Genomic DNA, 21,553 nt, shown 5'->3' with positions numbered 1-21,553 from the left:
TTAGCTTAATCCTTCTGTGGTTATAAGTATTATTTCTCTGAACCTTCTCTCAGCTCTGCTTGTTGTGTGTTCTCTCTCTGTTTTATCACTAAATCATGTATGCCAACCTCTTTGGCAGTCAACAAACTTTAGAGCTTACACAGCCTCCTTATAGAAAAAAAATCTCAAGCTATTATGTGACCTGTTTTCTAGTGAGGCAGTTTATGTCAGTAAATAATTTTTAAAACAAGTTTAAAAGGAAGCTTAACAATTTTTAAAAACTTTATACTACCATATGTTCAATATAGGAACTAAGGAAAACCAAGACATAAGAAATATATCTTCTACAATCTCACCACCAGAGGCAACTACTATCAACTTTCTTTCCTTCTAGTCATTTCTATGCTTTTCTTTTTGTAAAAAGAGATCATACGGTGTAAGCAGTATGCATAATCAATGTATGTCTCCTACTTTTAAAAAACTAACATTATGTCCTAAGGCTTTTACACAAGAATTATTTTTCTTAAACATTTTTATAGTTAAGTACTATTCAGTTGTGTAAGTGCAGCATTAATTTTCTTGACTAGGCTTCATTATAGACATTCTGTTTGTTTCTAGTATATTTGTTGGTCTGTGTTGCACTGAACATTTATGCATTAATATCCTTTCTGTAATTAGAGTTATGCCCCTAGAATACATCCCACATACAGCTTAGATGGTTCTACACAAAAGTCTACCAAAGTCACAATGTTTGTACTTTTTTTTCCTCTCCTGAGGAGAGGGTGCGAGATCTTTGTGACCCTCAAAAGTTTAAGAACCACTGATGTATGTTTATCAAAAGAGATTTTATGTTTCTCCGGTTCATCACTGCCTTTTAGCTTTCTAGAAGGCTAGCAACACACATTGCCCAAAGTAGATGTGCAAGAAACTTGGTGAAAATAGGGTCTTGGTGAGACCTCCATGTGATCGAAACCGAGGCTCTGTTTCAGGAAAACAGGAGTAAGGTGACTGGGGCAGTGGAAATGCTGTAACTCTTCCTCAGTGTCAATTTGAAAACCTTATTGTATTTACTTCGTATTTGTCAGTGGCAGACAAATAGAAGATTTCTGGAAACCGTTCTGTGTTTCTGTGAAATCCTAGGTCCTGTGTGCCGAAGTGAGCAACTGAAAATAATTTATATTTTTCTCTGTAGAAATAAAGTCACATGAGCTGAGTGTATATTCCGTCTTCTTACAGCCGGATAGCCACCTAGGCTAGTGGGCCCCATAGCGAGATGCCACTACTCTTTGAAGTACTAACTGGATTTCTAGAAGATGATTTCTATGAAAATAGCCCTGTCTGAACTATTTATTACTAATTCTAGTTAATAGCATTGTATTGGTTTGAAACGAAAGGAAACTTTTTTTGTGTGGCCGTGCTGCGCGGCCCGCTGGATCTTAGTTCCCCGACCAGGAATTGGACTCTCACCCTTAGCAGTGAAAGCGTGGAGTCCTGACCCCTGGGCTGCTTGGGAAGTCCGGACATTTTTACTGAAATGAAGTTACTGAAATTGACAGCGCTTCTAAGGGCTTTTTGCATTTCAAAAATCTTGATATTTATCCATTTGTGTAGTTAAAAGGTATGAAAAACTTGTGGATGCCTCCCTCCCGGGAGAGAGTAAAGGGGTCCAGAACGTGGGCTCTGGTGTCAGAGACCCTAGGTTTATGTCCCACCCCTGCCACCCCCAGAGGGTGTGGCTTTCAGCAGGCCCCTCAGACCCTGTGCCTTGGTTTTCTCATCTGCAGAATGGGACGGTGGTATTACCCAGCTCCGAGGGTGATGGCGAGGACGGCAGGAGACAGGGGCTCGTTCCGTGTCAGGGTCCTGCCCCCTCCTCACCCTTGGAACTCAGCTTTCAGTAAAACACTTGGGTGAGAAATTGGTTTACCATTGTGGGTTCTTTTTAATTCCTTTTTTCACTCTAAGCCTTTGGAGGCTCTGTGTGAACTTTGCTGCCTTGGGCTGTGCTTTGTCTGACCCTCGGCTGCTGTCTTCCTCTTGTACCTCCTTTCCTTCATTCGTAGATACCACGGTAAATGCCTTGCTCACCTTTGAAGTACCGAGTAAAGGAAGGAAATTCCCTTCTTTTAACCTGAATGACTTAGGGCCATCAGGAGATTATGGCAAATAAAACCAAAGTATCTGGGGAGGCTTGCCTGTCCCGAGTACCACGCAGATTATTTGCCAGCATTCTAAGGGTAGGTCGCGAAGGGCTGTCAGACTTGGTGGCGCTTGAGTGTGGCCGCCGAGCTTGGCCGGGGTGTGTCAGAGCCGCGTCCCCGCCGGACCGGCTTTTCCCCTTGGTGGCGAGGTGCTTCCCCTTCCTCACCGGCAGCTGTGGCCCTGCTTCCCACGGCGCCGAGAAGTGGCTCGAATCACCTGTGCGGTGTTCTAGAAAGGTGCACTGAGTACCTGCCGTCTACACACAGGTAACCATCCCCCCCCTCCCCCCCCCGCTCTCTGTGCTGGAGCCACGTGAGTCCCTGGGGCGCCCTGCAGGACTCTCCCCTCCTCTCGGCCTCGTCCCGCATCAGCCCTCCTTCTCGGGGAGCCTCCCCTAACTTCCCAGGCTAGACCAGCCCTCACATGGCACCTCACCTGTGTGCGGACTTGATTGCCCGTCTCCCCCCGGACGGAGGGCTCCTCAGTAGCAGGGGTGCGTTTGTACCGCCGTGTCCCCGAGGCCGGCAGAGAAGGGGCTCCGCACGTACTCGACAGCCCATCAGCCGGAGGCTTCAGAGGAATGTCCAGGGCAGGACACGAGGACCGCAGGGTGCCCCTAAGCACTGGGGTCACAGAACTGGGCTCTCTCCATCTGCGGGTGGGGGAGAGGGAACCACGGGGAGCCCCGAGGCCCCGGGACCCAGGCTCCTGGGCCTCAGCCGGTGTCATCGTGTGTCCTGAAGCCGGTGAGCGGGTCCTGCTGCAGAGCCGAGCCCCACCCCTCAGGCCTCGGGGTTCTCGCTAGTTTAACAACACGCCTAGTTTTGGGCCCTGTCGATGACTCCTCTCCTGAAATTCGCCCCTGCATTGCTTTTCCCAGCATGTTCTCTCTAAACTGGGTTCTTGCGGCTCTGACAGCGTCTGGGCCCCTCTCATTCATCTGCTCCATCAGGGTCCTCGCTCCAGATGTCGGCTCCGCGCCGGCCTGCTCCGCGCCCCGCAAGGCGCCCGCGCTTCACCCGGTGCCGTCAGAACCTGCTGGCCTTTAAGAGGCACCACCAGCATCTCTTCTCCTGCCACCTCCCCACTGGTCCTCTCCACTCCTTACACCAAGCCGTTGGCCTTCCCTGAAGAGTCCTTGTGTTTTTTATGCTTTGGTGCCTTGGCCTCGGTCTAGAAAGGCTGCCAGGCCCCACTCTTCCCCCATCTCACAATCCTTCCCACGGCTCCTGGGACGGGGAGTGTTTGCAAACCCAGGCCATGCTGCTTCCGGCCTCCCTTCCCCTGCGAAGAAGCCTGGGCCGCCTTCTAACATGTCAGAGAGCGCCTGGCGGGTAGCAGACCTATAATAAATACTTGGATAACTAGAAGGACAGTTCTTTTACCTTTCTTTTTCTTTTTCTTTTTTTTTTTCTTTTAGTTCTTTTACCTTTTAATGACGCATATAAATATTAACCTGAATGCCAAATACCACTCATGATAAACTAGAGGATCCCTGGATAAGCATTCCCTCTTGAGAGCAGGCCTGTTGTAGCTGAAAAGTTAAAGGTCAGAAAGTTTACTACGTGAATAACCCTGTTCTGCTCTGAGGGTATTTTTCTTTCTCACATAGTTACAATTCCTTGTCACCCCTCCCAGAATGGATTTCTTGTCCATAAGGGTAGTAAATGTAGTAAATGTTACTCCACGCTTTAAAATGATACATCTGCCTTGAAAATCTTGAGGTATTTTCTTTCCTGAGGTGACTTTTTTCAGATTTGCAAGAGAAGATTATCGTACACCAATCACAGTGTATGTGTGGTAAAGCCCCACATTGCCGTGCTGTTTTATGAGCTGTTACTTCGGGGGGCAAAGTAAGGAAGCACTGGAGGAAAGGCTGTTTGATGCATTTCCCTCTGCAAAGTAGCAGCACTTCACGTGGGAGTGCTGTGTTCATTCTAGAACTTCTCCCCTGGAGAGGTAATAGGACATTGCTTTCTCAGCTTTCAAAAGGGTATTACAGACGTTCTCTCCTGACACAGATACCACGTTTGACCTCGTTCCGCTCTCCCTTAGTAAAATGTTTTCCTTAACGTCCTAAGAATTATTGATGATCCTCTTGGTGACATAATTTCCAAGAAAGTTTTCAGGAAGATTTGGAAATCATTAGTGCTTTCGCTGGGATCACCAGATGTGAAGGAGAAGTCAGAGTTAAACTGTTTGGCTTTGACTGGTATTAGATTATGAAGTGTATTGTTATATTGGGAACAAGAGTCAAAGGATAGGATTAAGTAAGCATGTGCCTGCATTTACAAAAGAAAAAAGAAGTTTTAACAGCATGGTCCCCAGGGATGGAGGTAGGGCTCGCTCTTTTAAGATATTTTAAAGGTGATCTGGAAAAGAGAGTAGAGCACGTGTCAGCTCTTCTAGGTAAGAAAGTGGAGTTGATTGGCCCAGGCCGAGAGAAGGTCCCAAAGTTTGTGGATGGGCAGGTGGGCGGAGGAGGGCCAGGCGGGGCCTCCTCTTCCGCCAGTTCAGCTCTCAGCGGGTCCTCCCGTCTCCACCGGACAGAATGCTGCGATTGTTCCTTCAGAGGGTCTGTTGAACAGGGTTAATTTCTTGCATCTTATCCTACTAAGCTGTTGGGCTTTTAAATGTATATTCCACTCTCCATCATCACATACATAATATATGTGCATACATAAATTATTCATGTGTTTAAAAATCTTCGCAGATTTTAATTTACCATCTTTCTCTCTTTGCTTTGCTTTCATCTTTTTCTCCTCACTCTTTCCCCAATACTTTTCTTATCTTTAGACAGGTCATTTTGTAGGAATAATGTGGTAGGATATTTATTATGAAATGTTGACAGTTTAAAAAACATTTTTAGAATGAAAATCCCAGTTAGGAACTTTCTTTTTAAAATTCAGTAATTGCTTAGCTCCCAAACACAGAGAGTTTTTACCCACTATATCCTTTTATGATTTCTAAGAGGTATTATAACCCACCTTTCATTACCTGTGGGAGATGGGGCTTTTAAGTGGCATTGGTGTGCCTTGTTCTTACAGCCCTGTCTCGACATCTGTGCTGTTACCACTGAAATGATGGCATAAACTTTGGCAAATATAGCTTCGTCACCTTTTGAAATCGACTACAAAATGATTTATTGATTTGGGGTTTTTGTTTGTTTTGGCCGCGCCCGCCGTGCAGGATCTTAGTTCCCCGACCAGGGATCAAACCCGTGCCCCCTGCATTGGGAGCACGGAGTCTTAACCACTGGACCACGCAGGAAGTCCCAATTTATTGATCAATTGTTTAGTACCTATGTTTGATTCTTAAAATTCAGTTTGAATCAGCTAGAGATTTAATACTAAGTATTCACAATAATAAATACTGTTTTAAACCTGTAAAGTATATATATGACTCCGTTAAGGAGCTAAGGCATGAAAAATAAAAGTTATTTGGATTTCATCAAGATGTTCACATATTGCGTGTTTCATAGACCTCTTGGTTAGTTGTCTATGCTAGTAACTTTGATCTGGGCCATCAAACAGTCTCAGAAATAAAAGTTTTTTGTAAAAGGATAACCAGTTTGTTATTTTCCTATTTGTAGACATTAACCTATATTTTGGTCCTTTATCTGCCCATTTCTTCTTTTAATGTATTCCCTCTTGAGTACTATCTGGTCATTTTCTGACCTGATTTAGAATCTCTAGCTTATTTCTGTTGTAAAAACAAGGACCAAATTTAGCAGGAGACCGTTGGCAAGATAAATTGGACTAGAGGCTCAGGCTAACACAGCAGGTTTACTTTCTTGTGTTTAAATGAAGTACTCATTTTCCATGAAATAACAAATTTCACTTGCAGGCATGATTTATTCAGATCTGAAGAAGAGAAACTAAAAAAAGGATTATTCAAATTTTAGATTTGTAGGGAAAGTAATGTTTTCAGTTATCTCATTTGGATTCTCAAAATGCTAACTTTTACACCAAGTCCAGCAGTAGCATAAGACAGTGGATGCAAAGCCAGTTTATATTCCAGCAAATAAATAGGTGATGTGACCCCCCCCCCCAGCTAGATGTTTCCCATTTGCTCAGTCCATGAAGAAGCACGCATTGAGTACCTACTGTCTACACACAGATAACCGTCCTCTGAGAGCCCTCGTCAGACTCGGGAGATACATGTGAAGAGATCCTAAGGCAATTTGGGAAGAACAGTGTTAGAAATATTCGGGACCTGGGAGAATGGGGGCGGGGGGCGTTCAGACCTGCTGGCTTTGCACAGCTGGTGCTTTGGGATAATTTCACATTTACAAACTAGAACATTAGAGATTATAGTGTTAACGCATAGAAGGATCTTGTGTGAAATCTCCCTTTTTCCAGTTGTAATTTGAATTTATATGTTGAAAATGGAAAGTTTTTATTACTGAGGAATTTGCAGTTTACCCTGATAACCTTTTTTAAAAATGCAATGCGTTGACATGGTTATTAAAAAGTAAATTTTATCATGATTTTAACCAATTTGATCGCTTATTTTAGTTTGGTTAAACTAAGTTTTGTTTTAAAGTGTACCATATGCTGCTGAGGAAACGTGATGGATTTTATTACCCACGCTTCCTAATGTCACTCTGAGCCACTTTTAAACTATACCTAATCACTGGAGTAATCTAGAGTTGAAAGAGATCAAACTTAAAAATTAGAATTTTTTTAAAGTTTCAGAAGTCTTTCTTTTTAGTATTGCCTCTCATCTGTGAAACAGTTTAAATAAATGTGTATCCTGTAACAAAATCCTTACTTGTCCATTAAGTTTGGGTTCTGGTGAGATAAAGGTAATATTTCTTGCCAGTTAAAGAGTGATTTTCCTAAACCCTGAATGAAGAGGCGCGCCCACAAACACAAGAAGAAAAGTGTACCCAACATACAGTGTCCAACGGTACGAGTGATGTTAAATATTAGAGACGTACTCAAGTATTTACTTGAACCAGAGAAAACGGTGGAAATTGGACACTGGCTAATTTATGACTTGGGATACTGTCAGTGCATAATTATTATCCAAAGGGTGGAACATAATGAAACTGACGTTGCAGTGTTTCTGTAAATAGTGGTGGGGAGGAAGCTGCTTAACTCTTGTTCTGTTTCCTGGATGATGTTAAACGCTGGGAGGGGTCAGCGTTTCCCACTCTCAGCATCCAGATCTCACCACCGACCTGGAGGAAAAGCCTTGAGTGGATTAGAGACAGCTGGGGTGAACTGCTAGCCTTTGCCTTCTGCTTAAAAAGGGAACTTGCAGCCTCCAGAAGGAGTGGACTAAAGGATGCTAGACAGCGTCAACCGAGAGCCCGTTTCCAGGCATCAGAAAATGTCGCTAATTTTAGAGAACCTTCACGAAGCTGTCTTCAATAACTCACACAGTTGGCTGCCCCAAAATAGTTGAGACTCTTCGACTGACTATGTAGTATTTTACATACAAGCTGAAAGTTTCTCATTATGTAAGTCAGGCAGATCGCAAATTTATCTTCAGAAAATCGTTGTGCCAGTGCAGATGGACACTTCTTTTAAGAACACCATGCGATACGCACAAAAATACAAATCTACAAATCTCGACTAGCCGCGCAACTACGACATTTATCAGGAGGCTCTTTTATAATGGAAATCTCCCTTTATTAACATGAGTAAATGTTCAAAAATGTGATATAGCCACTTTTTAGGAGGACACCTATATTTTTAAATATTTATTTTATTTATTTGTTTATTATTTTGGGGGCTGCATGGGGTCTTAGTCATGACAGGCGGGGGGGGGTGGTCTTCGTTGCAGCATGCAGGATCTTTAATTGCAGCGCACGGGCTCTTCATTGAGGTGCGTGGGCTTCTCTCCAGCTGTGGCCTGCGGGTTCTCTCTCTGTAGTTGTGTCGCGCGGGCTCTCTAGTTTTGGTGCGCAGGCTCGGCATTTGTGGCGCGCGGGCTTAGTTTCCCTGTGGCATGTGGGATCTTAGTTCCCCGACCAGGGATCCAACCCACGTCCCCCTGCACTGGAAGATGGATTCTTCACCACTGGACCACCAGGAAGTCCAGAGGACACCTATTCACTTCAGTATTGCAGAATACAGGACAGATCTGTATTATGTACTGCATATCATATATTGCTCATTTGATTAAGGAGGAGTGGCATTTAATTGACTCTGAGCCTGGTAGGTGGTTGAAGTGCAGCGCTGCCTTTCCCATTGGTGACTGGCTGCCAGTATCAGCAGCTCTGATGTAGCAGGAGCTCCAGGCTGTCCAGGGATGCACTGTCCGTAGAGTAAGTCTCGGTCCCGCTGGCTTGCTGTGTAGTAGCCTGTGACTGACTGGTGGTTACCTGCCCAGCTCTAGCCTGTGGTGTTAGGGTTGCTGACCTGAGTTCCTCTTGGTGGAGCAATTACTGTGATGTCACCTGTGCTGCTTTCTCCGTGCTGTTCCCTTTTGGTCTATATCCTGGCCAGGTGCCCTGCATCCCTACTGAGTCAGTCCGTTGCTTTGGGCAGAAAATCATTCTCTCGGAATGTAACGCTTTTTCTCACTGATAAGCCAGACACTCCTCCATTTCCAGTTCTGCCGTAACTGCTAACAGAGGCATTGCCATTGGCCTTAAAATGTACTTGAAGGAGGGTCCTTTTCCATAAGGGAGGAGGACATCCTACGTCTCCAAGGATTGGCGAGTCCTCTGTTTCATCTTGAGTGTATCCATTTCAAGCCCCGCTGAAGCAGACAGATTACTTGACACCCCCCTACCCCCACCCACCATGCCCCAGAAGGGCCACTGACGCCCAGGGCAGTGCGGTCAACTCTCAGGCCTCAGAAAGGAGCCAGAGTGGGTGGTCTCCCTGAGCACAGGATGTCAGCAGGGGCCGGGCCAGCTCAGAATCCAGCTGTAGTAACCAGAGAGAAACCGGGTGCCGAGGCTGGAGCACCCCACCCGTGCCTGCATCCTGCCGCGTGCTGGGGAGATTCCGGGGACACCCCGCCCGCAGGCTCGCCCCGTTTCTTCTGAACTGAACTTCGTTGGCTCTTCTGTCCCCTCCCTCCCTGCTGTCTTCTGACCCTCCTGGGTGACTGAGTGATTGAGTGCAGCTGGAGAAGGGCTGCAGATGGGAGTTTTCTAATTTATCAAGAGGGTCTTTAAACTACAGAATTAAATGTGACCTGTTACGTTGGAAACTCTGTGGCTCAGGCGGGATGACGGCCAAATCGCGAGCAGCTGTTAGTGGCGGCCACGTCCCAAAGCAAAGCTGATCTCTCGAGAGATCTGGTGGCTGCAGAAGCTCTTCATTATGAGCTTAGCTTTCTAGGCTCACCTCGAATTTCAGATCCAAGCCTGTGTTAGTTTCCTTTGCTCTAAATTCCTTTGTATTCGTATCATTTCTACCGAGGCGCGACCATCTTGGAAAGATATCGTGGGTAAGGGTGATTTGGGGTCAAGGCGGAGCTTGGTAAGTTGTCAGATGGAGAGTGAGTAGTCTGACCTGATTCCTGTTAATCCCGTATTTCCATCTGGTGATTATTAGCGATTCTGGTTTTCAGCACACTTCCACCTTTACAAACATGCTGATCTTAGAAGATTATCTCCCGATTCTGTTTTCCGTTTCTAATCAATAGTGATCCATTGACTCTGACTGTTAAGGAAATCAGCTCGTGCTTTTGAAGGTATCTTAACACCAGCAAATCACAAAGGCAACTGCCGAGGCTCATTCCCTCCCAGGAAGAAGGAGCGTGTCGTGTCGTGCTCCCTCTCCGGGGAGTTGTGTGTTGTGCTACTTTACAGTCATCCTTTGAATCATATAACATGACGATTCGACGTGATTATTCTTAATTGACTTGGGGTGAGACAGACAATTCTCGTATTTGCTTTTGCCTTCGGATTTAATGACATGGAGGCTTTGAGAAGTGAGCAAATTCAGTTTTTCTGGTGTCTATTATACAGCATTATTAACAATACAGCACTGTGCACAGAATGTAAAGTTAGGTCCTCCTCTCTCCAGAGAATATAAAATACCGCTAGGAAGCTTCTGTCTGACCAAGCCCCTCTTTCCCTGTCCGTGTTCTCCCTTTCCCTCTCAGACTCTCGTAAGTCGGGCAGATATTGTAGGATTCATGCATTTATTCGGTAAACGCTTAGGATTGCGTGCGGTGGGGCGCAGGGGTGCACCGCACGGCTGTGGTCCCTCCCCTTCCGCGGAACTTCCAGTCCAGTGCTGGGACTGCGGGCAAAGCCAGCCCCATTAGCCTGTCTTTGTAAACAAGGTTTTATGGCAACACAGCTGTACCCATTCGGTTGCGTACTGTCTGGCTGCTCCGGGCACTGTAATGGCACCTTGAGTAGCTGCAGCAGAGACCCTGAGGTCTAAAAGGCCTGGAGTGTTTCCTGCTCCCACCCCAGGGGGTGAGAGGTGGAGAGCTGAGTGCAGGCTGGAGGCGGAAAAGCTCTGGGAAGAGTGTCTGCTCTCCTGAGGGACGAGGGCCGGCGTGGAGCCTGGAAGCAGGGGAAGGGACGTGTTCACACTTGAATTTCAGGGGAGTCACACCGGCTGCTGTGCAGAACCGCAATGACGAGAGACAGTGAGTGCAGGCGTTGGAAGGAGAGGCCCTAACGCCCGGGGCTCAGGCGCACGGGCTCTGCCTGGATGCACGTTTCAGCCTCGCCTTGTGCAGATCCTCACGTTAGGTCACTCCTCTGTTGGCTCTTCTGTCTGTGCAGCGGGGGTGGTGATCCCAGAACCTCTCTCTTGGCGTTGAGGAGGTGAGTGTGCGTGGAGCGCTTAGGACACAGCGTTAGCAGTCGTCACTGTTACTCCTATTCTAGTCATCCTGTTAAGAGGGCAGAGTGGCCTTGGCGGTGTTGGCAAAAAATTAATCAATCTAAGAAAGAAACGGGAAATTTTTTTTGAGCCAAGTTTGAGGATTAGAACCATCTCAGAAGGCTCCGAGAACTGTTCTGCCTGTTAGAAGCCAAGGCACAGATATATAAAGTTTTTTGAGACAGAGGGCTGTACATCCAATGCCGTATGATTGACAGTTGACGTGATCCAGATCCACGCGGCATCGTGTGGGTCACGTGAGCCCTTACAAGCTCAAGAAGGAATGTCATCTTTTAAGGAGTTGTCTCGTTGATGCTGGGAGAACGCTGCTCTTGATGGCTGAGCAGGTATTTCTGCCGATGGGGGGTTTGGTTGATGTATAATGCAGACACGCCGTGCACGGTGGGGGAGAGAGGAGGCCAAGGGGCCGAGAAGAACTTCTGTGTTGAAATTTTTCTCGTCTTGCCGTAGAATACGAATCTTATTTCACAGCAGTGAGGGTATAGCGAAAGCCACCGGATTCGGGAGCTACGCAGGCGGCAGGGTTGACAGGGGTCAGGGATTGACAGTCTGTCCGAGCGAGAGGCCGCAGGTGAAGCGTAGGGCTGGTGTTTGATGGCTCGAGTGCGCAGCGTTTCCCGTCCCCGAGGTGGGGAGGACAGTGGTGGAAACGGCTGTGTGGCGTGGGGTAGATGGTAAGTTCATTCTGGGGACTTTTCAGTTGAGGTGTCAGGTTGATCCAAGCAGAAGTGTTGAGGAAGCAGTTGCCTGTGGGCCCGGAGATGAGAAGTGAGATGTGGGCTGAGGAAGCGGGGGTAGGAAAGAGCAAATGAACCTGCACCTCGCTCGGGAGAGGAGACGCGAGAGTGAGGAGGAGTGACAGGCGGGCCCCTGACAGATCCACAGAGAACACCAAGGAGCAAAGGTTAGGGGAAGGCCGAGAGGTCCGGTGGTTAGGGCTCCGTGCTCTCACTGCCGAGGGCCTGGGTTCCATCCCTGGTCTGGAAACTAAGATCCCACGAGCCTCGCGGCCAAAAAGAGTCAAAGGTTAGGCAAAGGGAAGATCAAAACAATTTTTGGAGGAAGGTGAGCGCGAAGTTCGAATCCCTTAAACGCTCTCTCGTTGAGGTGGGGGGGTTTGAGAACCGTTCAAGTTTGCGAGTCTCACGTCAGGCCCCACCCACCTAAACCACAGCACGTCTCGTCTCTCACGATTCGGGTGCCTGATTTCACGTCCTCTTTTGTTGCGCCTTCTTCCAGGAAGCCGTTTTCCCCCAGTGGAATATTAGGCACTACAGAGGATGCTCTGTTGACCTTCGGTGACCTGTTCAGTTTACTTTTCTGTCCCTTTCTCCCTCCCCTCATTCCTTACCTACCCTGTTACTGGTTCACTGGAGCCTTGATGTGAAAAGTTGAAGTGGGGGGACCATGCCGTCCTCCTTTTTTGTGGGGTACTTTGTTCCACGTCAACAACCTGAGTCCAGTATCTGAGAGTTTTATAATGACCTCTCTATTTTAATTGGTTTATACGACACTGCGGTTGTATAGTATAACTTTGGAAAGAGCCAGGAGGTAAGTGGAGAAAAGGATGCTTGCCCATCACTGGAATCACCCCCAGCTTCCGCGCCTACCTCTGTGACAGAGGCGTGCTTGGCTTCCTCTCCTCTGGATGGGTTAATTCCCACCAGAGCCCTCAGTGCTTCGGGACATGGATCTGGGGCAAGGCTGCTTCCTGCCTCCAGACTAGCCCTACTCTGACCCTTAGAGCTCACAGGCTAGGCTTCAGCTACGTCCCTGCTCCTCGACTCAGGGGTGCGGTGGTCGGAAGCCTGATCCAGAAGGCTTATCCACCTGTACCTGGACAAAGGCCTCACGTTAGATGGTTAGGCGAAGTGCTGCATCTTATGTTTGGTTTTGTGCTACAGGAGGAAAATTGTGGAGAAACTTTGAAATGGACCAAAAAGGTTATGGGGTGCATTGTCGGACTCGGCTTTCTATGTTATCTCACCCTTTCCTTATCTCTGAGCTGTTTTACCATCCTGTACATGATAGGAAACTGCTAGTAATGCAGAGGCGTCTTGTCCATTGAAATGGCAATCATGTACCGTGGAACGCAGTTGCTTACTGCTGTCTGGATATTGACCAGTTTTACCAATTTTGCCTCTGTTTGTAAATTCTTTGCACTATTCTTTATGTTTATATATTTGTCTGTTCTTTGGATTCACCTTTGAACTGGTTGTAACGTCTTACAGTTCGTTTTAAAATTAATCAGTTAATTGAAATCTGTGTCCCACGTTCAGAAAAAAATTCTTGTCATACAGACACATGTCTGTTCATCCCTGCATGTACTACCTCTAGGAAGATTCACAAGGAAGTGCTGGCTGTGAGCACCTCTGAGGAAGGGAAGCTACTTGCCTTTCACTGTATGCCCTTTGCGATCTTTTGAATTTTGTATCACGTGCTTATAGTGTTACCTAAACAAAGAGATAAACTTGTTAAATTCCTTTTTGAACTCTCTCAAGTTAATCCTTAGCTAGCCGTTACCAAAACTTCAGCATCGACTAAATTCACATTTGAATTAGCTGACTTTCCAAAGAGACCTTTGTCTCTAGATAGACTGACTACTGGTAGACCAGCATCACACCTGGAGCCTTACTTCTGTACTCTTTAAAGTTTTTAACTCTGTTTTTCAAGACAGCTCTAACACTGTAGAAACATGTCAGTGGGAGGGTACTAATTCTTTTATGAATCTCTTAAGGAACCAGGGGATCTTGGCGTGAGGGGGGGTGGCAGACCAGCAGGCCGTCTATGGTTCCGGTTCTGACCTCCTCACCTCGCGCCCGCCCCGCTGCACACGCTCTCTGGCGCCCCCTGCGCTGTGTATAGCCGGAGGGGCTCCCTGTAAGCCAGAGGAGCGCAAGCCTGATGCATATTGAAATCACCCGGGGAGCTTTTAAAATTCTGATGTCCCAACCAATTAAATCACAGTGTCTGAGGGGTGGGACGCGGACATCAGAATACTTAAAGCCACGGAGGTGATGCTGTTGTTGAGAAACAAGGCTCTGTGCACGGATTCAGGAAAAACTTCACATGTGACACCCCAGAAACAAAAGCACTCAGGATTTCTTTTTTTTTTTTTTAATGTTTGTTTGTGTATTTATTTATTTTTGGCTGCGTTGGGTCTTTGTTGCTGCATGCGGGCTGTCTCTAGTTGCGGCGAGCGGGGGCTACTCTTCGTTGCGGTGTGCAGGCTTCTCATTGCGGTGGCTTCTCTTGTTGCGGAGCACGGGCTCTAGGCGCACGGGCTTCAGTAGTTGTGGCTCGCAGGCTCTGGAGCGCAGGCTCAGTAGTTGTGGCACGCGGGCTCAGTAGTTGCAGTGCACAGGCTTCAGTAGTCGTGGCCCACGGGCTCTAGAGCACAGGCTCAGTAGTGGTGGCACACGGCTTCAGTAGCTGTGGCTCGCAGGCTCTGGAGTGCAGGCTCAGTAGTTGTGGCACACAGGCTTCGTTGCTCCCTGGCATGTGGGATCTTCCCGGACCAGGGCTCGAACCCGTGTCCGCTGCATGGGAAGGAGGATTCTTAACCACTGCGCCACCAGGGAAGCCCTGCACTCGGCTTCTGACGGGAAGATCTGTGCAGGGAGTGAGGAAAGGGAGACACCCCTCCCAGAATACCTGTACACACAGAGTCTGTGTTTCCTTGGGACGCCTCTGGAACGTGGCCAACTTAGGTACTGGGTGTGGTTTAAAAGCCCCAGCTGACTCGGTTACAGTCACTAGAGCTTTTTTTTTTTATAGTTTGGAACTCAGCTAAACTTTCACTGAGCAGGAAATATGTAATGGGGGCTGTTGAGTGCATGTACCTACCCAGGTCCTCTGGCATTTGGAGCACGAAACCAGCCTCGGGGTGGGTCGATGCCTAGCACCACTGCCACCATGTGGCTGTGTGGCCGACAAAACATCATATTCCTCATACACCAGATACCTGGCGAAACCACAGTGTACAACAGGGCCTGTTAAGCGCCTGCTTTAGTCACAGGTCCTAGAACCTCATTGCTCTGACCTGTGACCATGTGCTTTGGGACGTCCCTGGCGGTCCAGTGGTTAAGACTCCGTGGTTCCATTGCAAGGGCCGTGGGTTCGATCCCTGGTGGGGGAACTAAGATCCCACATGCTGCACAGCGCAGCCAAGAAATTAGGGAAAAAGAAAGAAAACAACAATATGCTTTATTAAGGGGCCTTTGATAGAGAGTCGGGTTTGTAAGGGGAGAAGTAAAAAAAAATGCATCCACCCCTTCGTTTTGGAACGGTTAGGCAAGGAAAAAGAGTCTCTTCTTGGTTCCCCCTGGGAAAGGTACCTTCTAATGGGAGCCCTGATTCGTGGCCTGCTTCCATTTCATATTTCAAACCATTTGATTGTTGCCTCAGCTGTTTTGAAAACATGAAAATTGGTGTCATAAACTCTGCTGTGGTTGCCTTCATGTACTCACTGTATATCCCCCTCCCTTTTGTGTAGGAAGACAGAGCTGTTAATAACCCCATGCCTGACCGAGGGGGCAATGAACTAGCTCCTGGGGATGACAGATTCAAACCCGTGGTGCCCTGGCCTCATGTTGAAGGAGTAGAAGTGGACTTAGAGTCTATTAGAAGAAAAAACAAGGCCAAACACGAACAAGAGCGCCACGCTGGAGGAGATAACCAGAAAGACATAATGCAGAGGCAGTATCTCACGTTTAAGCCTCAGACTTTCACGTACCATGATCCTGTGCTCCGCCCAGGGGTCCTCGGTAACTTTGAACCCAAAGAGCCCGAGCCTCACGGAGTGGTTGGTGGCCCTGGAGAGAAAGCCAAGCCATTGGTTTTGGGACCAGAATTCAAACATGCAGTTCAAGCCAGCATTAAAGAGTTTGGATTTAACATGGTGGCGAGTGACATGATCTCCCTGGACCGCAGCGTCAGTGACTTACGACAAGAAGAGTAAGCACAACCCCTCCTCTTTCTGACCTGGGCGCGCGTTTCCATAGATACCTAGACTTACTTAGATGCTTAGAGTGCAAAACATATTTGTGCCTTCACTGCAAGGGAAGGAGAGGGTCTCTGGTCCACGAAGTGGCCAGCAGGGGGAGATCTCCCCATTTGTGTTATTTTACTGAGGGTGTGGCGTATAAAATTCTGGGGTCTCCTCTACCAGTGCTGCTCAAAGTGGTGTCCCCGGACAAGCACAAGGTCTGAACTTTGTGTTCCCAGTCCACAGAGAGAAAACGAGCTTGTACCAGGCTGTGAAGTAACTATTGATAGGAAGTGCTTTAAGTTCACCTGACAGTGCTTGAATAACAGAGCTTTCCCTCTTGGTGCGTTGCTTTCCCCTCTGGACCGAGCTCCTTGTCTTGCCGTGGGACGGTGAACAGGAATGCTGCTCGGGATGCTTCTGGGACTAACTGGTCCTTTGCCTTCTTCCGTTTTTTACCCTCAGCACTGAAACTGGGAACGGAAGCCCCCGAGTACGTATGCACTGTGTCAAAGGCGCCTTCAGACAGATGAAAGCGTAGCCCTCACGTTCAAGTCCTTTTCATGTAGTGTGATTTAAAACAAAGGGTTTCCAACTCTTGACTTTTGATAATGGTGATTACTGAATGAACTCAAAGCTTTTTCTCTTTCAGTTTATTCAGTGACTGACTCTGCTCAGAGGGTCTAAGTAGCTTCCATTCGCTTCCATTGTGTGGATGCAAGTTGAACTCACTGCTACTAGAAAACTTTCCAGATGTTTCCTCTGTGATGTGTGGTTAACACGGTGCTTTAAGAAGTGAACACACCAGACACACACACACACACACACACACACACACACACACACACACACACACACACACACACACACACACACACACACACACACACGCTCCCCACAGCAGCATCCTTTATGACCCTGCAGTCAAATTCTGGACCTACCGGAGGGCTACTCCAGAGACTTTGGACCTTCCTGTATTGATTTGATAGGAGTGAGGGGGGGTGCATGAAATGTGCAGGGAAGAAAGAAAGAGAAGCAGGCTGCTGAGGGACATAACCTCTAGTACAGGGAAGAATTGGAGCATCTCGGGGGGCTGTGAAGGGAGAGTGTGGAGCAGTTATTCCTGATCAATGTAGAGATTCGCCTGATCGCAGATTTGCCATATTTAGAAAGAAAAAAAAAAAAAAATAGAAGACGCTCAGTCGAATTTACTTTCACTTAAACAATGGAAAATGTTTAGTATACGTGTGTCCCAAATAGTGTTTGGGATATACTTATACATTAAAAATACTTGTGGTTTATCTGAAATCCGAATTTAACTGTGCATCCTGTATTTCATCTGGCCGCCCCCCTAGGCGGGGGCTGAGGCGGTGGTTACAGAGCGAGAATTGCCGTGCGTGGACACTTGAGGCCCCCAGGCGGGCGCCGCGGTCCTCCCGGGGGTGCGCCCCAGTTCCCCGGGGCAGTCTCAGCCCGTGCGTCTGCCACAGGGGGCTTCTCCTCGCCGTGATGGCGGAGGAGAGTCTAACACTGACTCTTCTGCTACAGGCCAGGACTTCCTGCAAGTGATCTTACTTGATTCTCACGAGCAACCTGTGAGAGAGTTGCCACGTGTGAATGTGAAGTCTGAGGCTTGGCGCTGTGACTCCTCTGTATCTGCCCGGCGAGATGGCAGAGCTGTGGCCCTACCCCAGGTGGCCCGGTTAGAAAGGCCTTCTCCCTCCTCTGCCCCACCCCTTCCTGGACAGTGTGGACCAGGGCAGGGTGGCCATCCCAGGGTGACCTCTGTGTGGAAGTGGAGATTTTAGCACGTGAATTACTTATAAAAGATACACATGTAAAACACCAGCTTTAAAATCAGTTTAAAATCTAGCTCACTCTTTGGTATAAGGAACGTGCTAAGATATAAAATATCAATAGAAAACCAACAAGGACCTACTGTATAGCCCAGGGAACTATACTCAGTATCTTGAAATAACCTATAATGGAAGAGGATCTGGAAGAGAATAGATATATTCATATGTATATATATATATGTACATATGTGAGTGACTCACTTTGCTGTACACCTGAAACATTGTAAATCAACTGTAATTTTTAAAAGAGGGAGAAAGAAACATGCCAAGAAAACCAAAGGCATGCGTGCATACACGGCAGAGCGGCGCCCAGGACTGGCGTGGTCCTCGGTGCCGCCCCCTCCTGCGCCCCTCACATCCCTTCTGTCCTCCAGGCCTCTTCTTCCTGCCACCACGCTCCGTCTCCAGTCCACCCTTCCACCTCCCCTGTCACCAGCCACGGCCACGCCACTGTCGTCTCTCCTAGAGCCCCGCCAGCGCCTCCTGCCTGTTCACACCTAGCCCGGGTGCCATCATTCTTTGCCCTTCCCAGAGCACCTAGACTAAAACCTTCCGGGCCTGCCCACCTGGCTCTGGCTGCGCGCCTTCTCCCGGGGCATTTGCACATCCGTCCGTCCGTCCCCCGCCCCCCACCGCTCCCTCACCTCTGTGGCCCCTTCCCAACCCTCGGGCTCCATCAGACTCTCTGGCCTGCTTTATTTTCCATTACTCCTCTCTGGCCGTTTCATTCCTAGTTATCTCTCAAACTTTATGATTAGACATTGGTCAATTTAGCTGTCTGTTGACTGTCTTTCTTACTAGATGATAAGGTCCCGAGAGCAAGGAATTTGTCTTGTTTTCTTCACCAGCTACTTCCAGTAAGTGACACCCAGGAGCTTGGCCGTGCCCGGTGGTGAACATCCGTTGAGAGAGTGAATGAATGAGTGAGTGAATGAAGGAGTGAATGATCTGCTGGGATCAGACCTTGGCTCCGTTACCAGATGCGAGATCTCAGGCCAGCCCCCTGCCCTCCCTGACCCTCAGGTACCTGATCCATCACGTGGGTCTGCCGACGCCTACCCCCGGACGACGTTGGGATTAAAGGACATAATAGACTAAAAGTCGTACCGCACGCCTCTCGGGTTAGAAACTTAAGTGTTCGTGGCTGTTTCTTTTTTAATTGCTGTGGCACTTTCTTCAGGTCACAGATTGTCTAACCTCGAATGGGTCTGTAACTATGCAGCTTTGGGGTCCTCTGTTGCTTTTCGGAAAATGTGGGTTCCCCCCCACACCGCTGTGTCTGCATCCTCTTGCACCTCCCCGCACCTCCCTTGATGACAAAGCCTTCGTCCCCTTTGATGATTTCAGACACGCCAGGCGCCTCTGAAGCTCCCGTCTCTCTGGGTCTCGCTCTCCTACAGTCGTCTTTCTTCCTGCCTTTCGCTGTCTTTCCTGCCTGCGTTCCCCCCAACCCGTCGCCTTCCTTCTTTTCTTCTTCCCTCTAATCTCCCTTCCTTCCTTCCTCCTGCCGTGCCTTTCCATAGGCTGATCATTTCTTTGTTCTTTTCTCTGGCGTAACTGGAGCAGCGCATAGAAATAAGATTATTGCGTGTTCCTGCGAGGATCGTGTCCCCAGTCAGATAAAAGGACCGAGGCTATCTTAGCAAATGATCCTAAACCCCTTTCTAAAATTCTATGCTAGTGAGAAAACTTTTGTTTATACTCAAAATATGCAAACATACTCCCAGAAGATTTTTTAACTGAATCCAGATTATTTTTAAAATTTGATTCTTTCTCACCCTTTAAAAAAAAAAAAAATGGGATAGGCTTCTTTCCCGTTTGAACACTGTAAAATTCAGTGTAGACTCGTAAATAATTTCTAAGTTGAGTTTTTCATAATTTAGAATGTGGTCAATCTTAAGAATTTTCTCCGAAATAAAAAGCTCGGCAGCAAATAAAGCACTGCTGAGTTTCACGTAGTATCTGACGTGCACATTAGGGCTTTTCTGCTCTACCAGCAGAGTGAAAGCATCCCAGGCCCCCCCCACACACACACACACACACACACGCCCTCCCTCTCACTCGGTCCCCATGGAGAACGTACTGCACCGGGCTTGACTCTCCGCAGCTGTGGAATCTAGGCCTGGTTAGCCTGCTCTCTGGCCTGTGTCACGCAGAATGAGGCACCTGCCATGCTCGGAAACCCAGCTTTGAGCTGTTTGTCCAGTTACAACATGTGCCCCCGGTCCACTCGCTCATTCTTGTGGCCGTTCCCTCCGTCTTTTCAGTTGAAAAGCGGGACAGAACGGCCCTGCTGCCAGTGTGACTCAGGCTCACGTCTGTTGCAGCTTTGAATCACATCCCCTGGCTGAGTCATTTACTGGTTGTTGATCTCTCATTAGGAGGGTGAGTAACAGTGTTTGGAGGGAACTGGAGGCCGCCTTCTTTTCTAAAGGCTTGAGCCAACAATGACCTCACCTGCCTTCACACTTGTTTTCTACAAAAAAAAAAAACATACATGATTTTCTGCACAGTTCAACGGAGAGGGAGTATCTCCAATAAACTTGGCACTGTGCTAGCCCATCAGGGATGCAGCAATAAGAAAGGACAGCCCCTGCCTTCGAGGGGCCCGCCATCTGCCCCTGGGGAGAAGGCAAAGGTTACCGTGACCTAAGAGCCTGAGGAAGGAGAGGGGGGGGCCGTGTTGAGTTACAGGGAAGTCAGGAAGGGATTTACGGGGGGGAGCACTTAGGGACGGGCCTGGCGATGAGGCGGTTTCCCAGGAGGAGGTTACAGGTGTGGAGGGCAGGACGGTAGGCCTGGACCGGGAGGAAATCCGGTGCCGTGGCTTACGTGGATGGGGCGGTGAGTGCAGAGACACACAGACACAGCTGGTAGGACAGAGAGGGTGGCGTTGGCAGGCCCCCAGCGCTGCTCTTCATAGTCTGCACGGCATGCGGTGCAGGGAAGACCCCCCCCTGAAGGGGTACCGAGAGAACCTGAGGAGTGTCGGGCTGCTGGGGTGTCCGGAGCGGGCGGGGGGTGGGGGCCTGACCTGGTAGAGGGTCCGTAGCATCACAGTAGGAACTTGAGTGAAGGCCCCAGAACCAGACGAAGGAGACTCGGGGTGGGGAGAACAAGAGTTAGAACAGGAGGCGCTGGCAGCTGTTGGTGGGGAAGGAGGAATCAGACATCAGTACGAGGCTTTTTGAAGCTCAGAAACGGGGAGAAGGCCACCAGTGACCAAGGAGGGGGGAGGATGAGAGCAAGCTGCTCTGCCCAGAGCACCTGTGCCCTAGACCTCGGCCTCGGCCTCGGGCGGGTCCCCCTCCCCCGTGCTGAGCCCCGCAGGGGCCGAGCCCATTTGTGGGAAGTGCTGTTTGTGGTTACGTTAGATTTTCTTCTAATAAAGCTTAGGGTTTTATTTCCTTTACTGTGAACTAGCGGCCGATGCAAATATATGGAAATTATTCTCGCCCTTTTTCTGCCCAAGAAGGCAGACAATCAGGGGTATATAATCCAAGCTATTTTGTTTCAAACAAATGCATTAAATATTTTGACTTGCTGAACAAATTCATCTGCTTCTACTGTCTAACGTTTCCTCCTGCCTACACTCCTGTTGCATTTCTGTTTTGTAGAAAGCTATCTCCGTTGCATTGACAGAGCGAAATAATAGATGTTAAAGTGCCTCAAAAACTCTAAGAGCTATGCAGATGTTA

At 48.3% G+C, this 21,553-nt stretch overlaps 1 protein-coding gene and 1 long non-coding RNA gene across 5 annotated transcripts in view; one reads left to right on the top strand and one right to left on the bottom strand.

The window, feature by feature from the left end:
- GALNT7 (polypeptide N-acetylgalactosaminyltransferase 7) overlaps window positions 1-21,553 on the top strand; it is a 118,117-nt gene that overhangs the window by 46,012 nt on the left and 50,552 nt on the right. For all 4 annotated transcript variants that reach the window (XM_059071075.2, XM_067040056.1, XM_067040057.1 and 1 more), the window contains exon 2: window positions 15,508-15,968. In XM_059071075.2, coding sequence (XP_058927058.1) covers window positions 15,508-15,968 — 461 coding nt within the window. The remainder of the gene's footprint in view (window positions 1-15,507; window positions 15,969-21,553) is intronic.
- Window positions 15,350-20,168, bottom strand: LOC136794628 (uncharacterized). The gene is made up of 3 exons (XR_010841690.1): window positions 19,939-20,168; window positions 15,748-15,826; window positions 15,350-15,419 (listed from the first exon to the last, which is right to left on the bottom strand). It is a non-coding gene; the product is annotated as an uncharacterized lncRNA (long non-coding RNA).

Source organism: Kogia breviceps, chromosome 8 (assembly GCF_026419965.1).
Source record: "Kogia breviceps isolate mKogBre1 chromosome 8, mKogBre1 haplotype 1, whole genome shotgun sequence".
Taxonomy (NCBI): domain Eukaryota; kingdom Metazoa; phylum Chordata; class Mammalia; order Artiodactyla; family Physeteridae; genus Kogia; species Kogia breviceps.
Note: the sequence above shows the minus strand (reverse complement) of the source record. Positions and strands in the feature narration are given on the sequence as shown.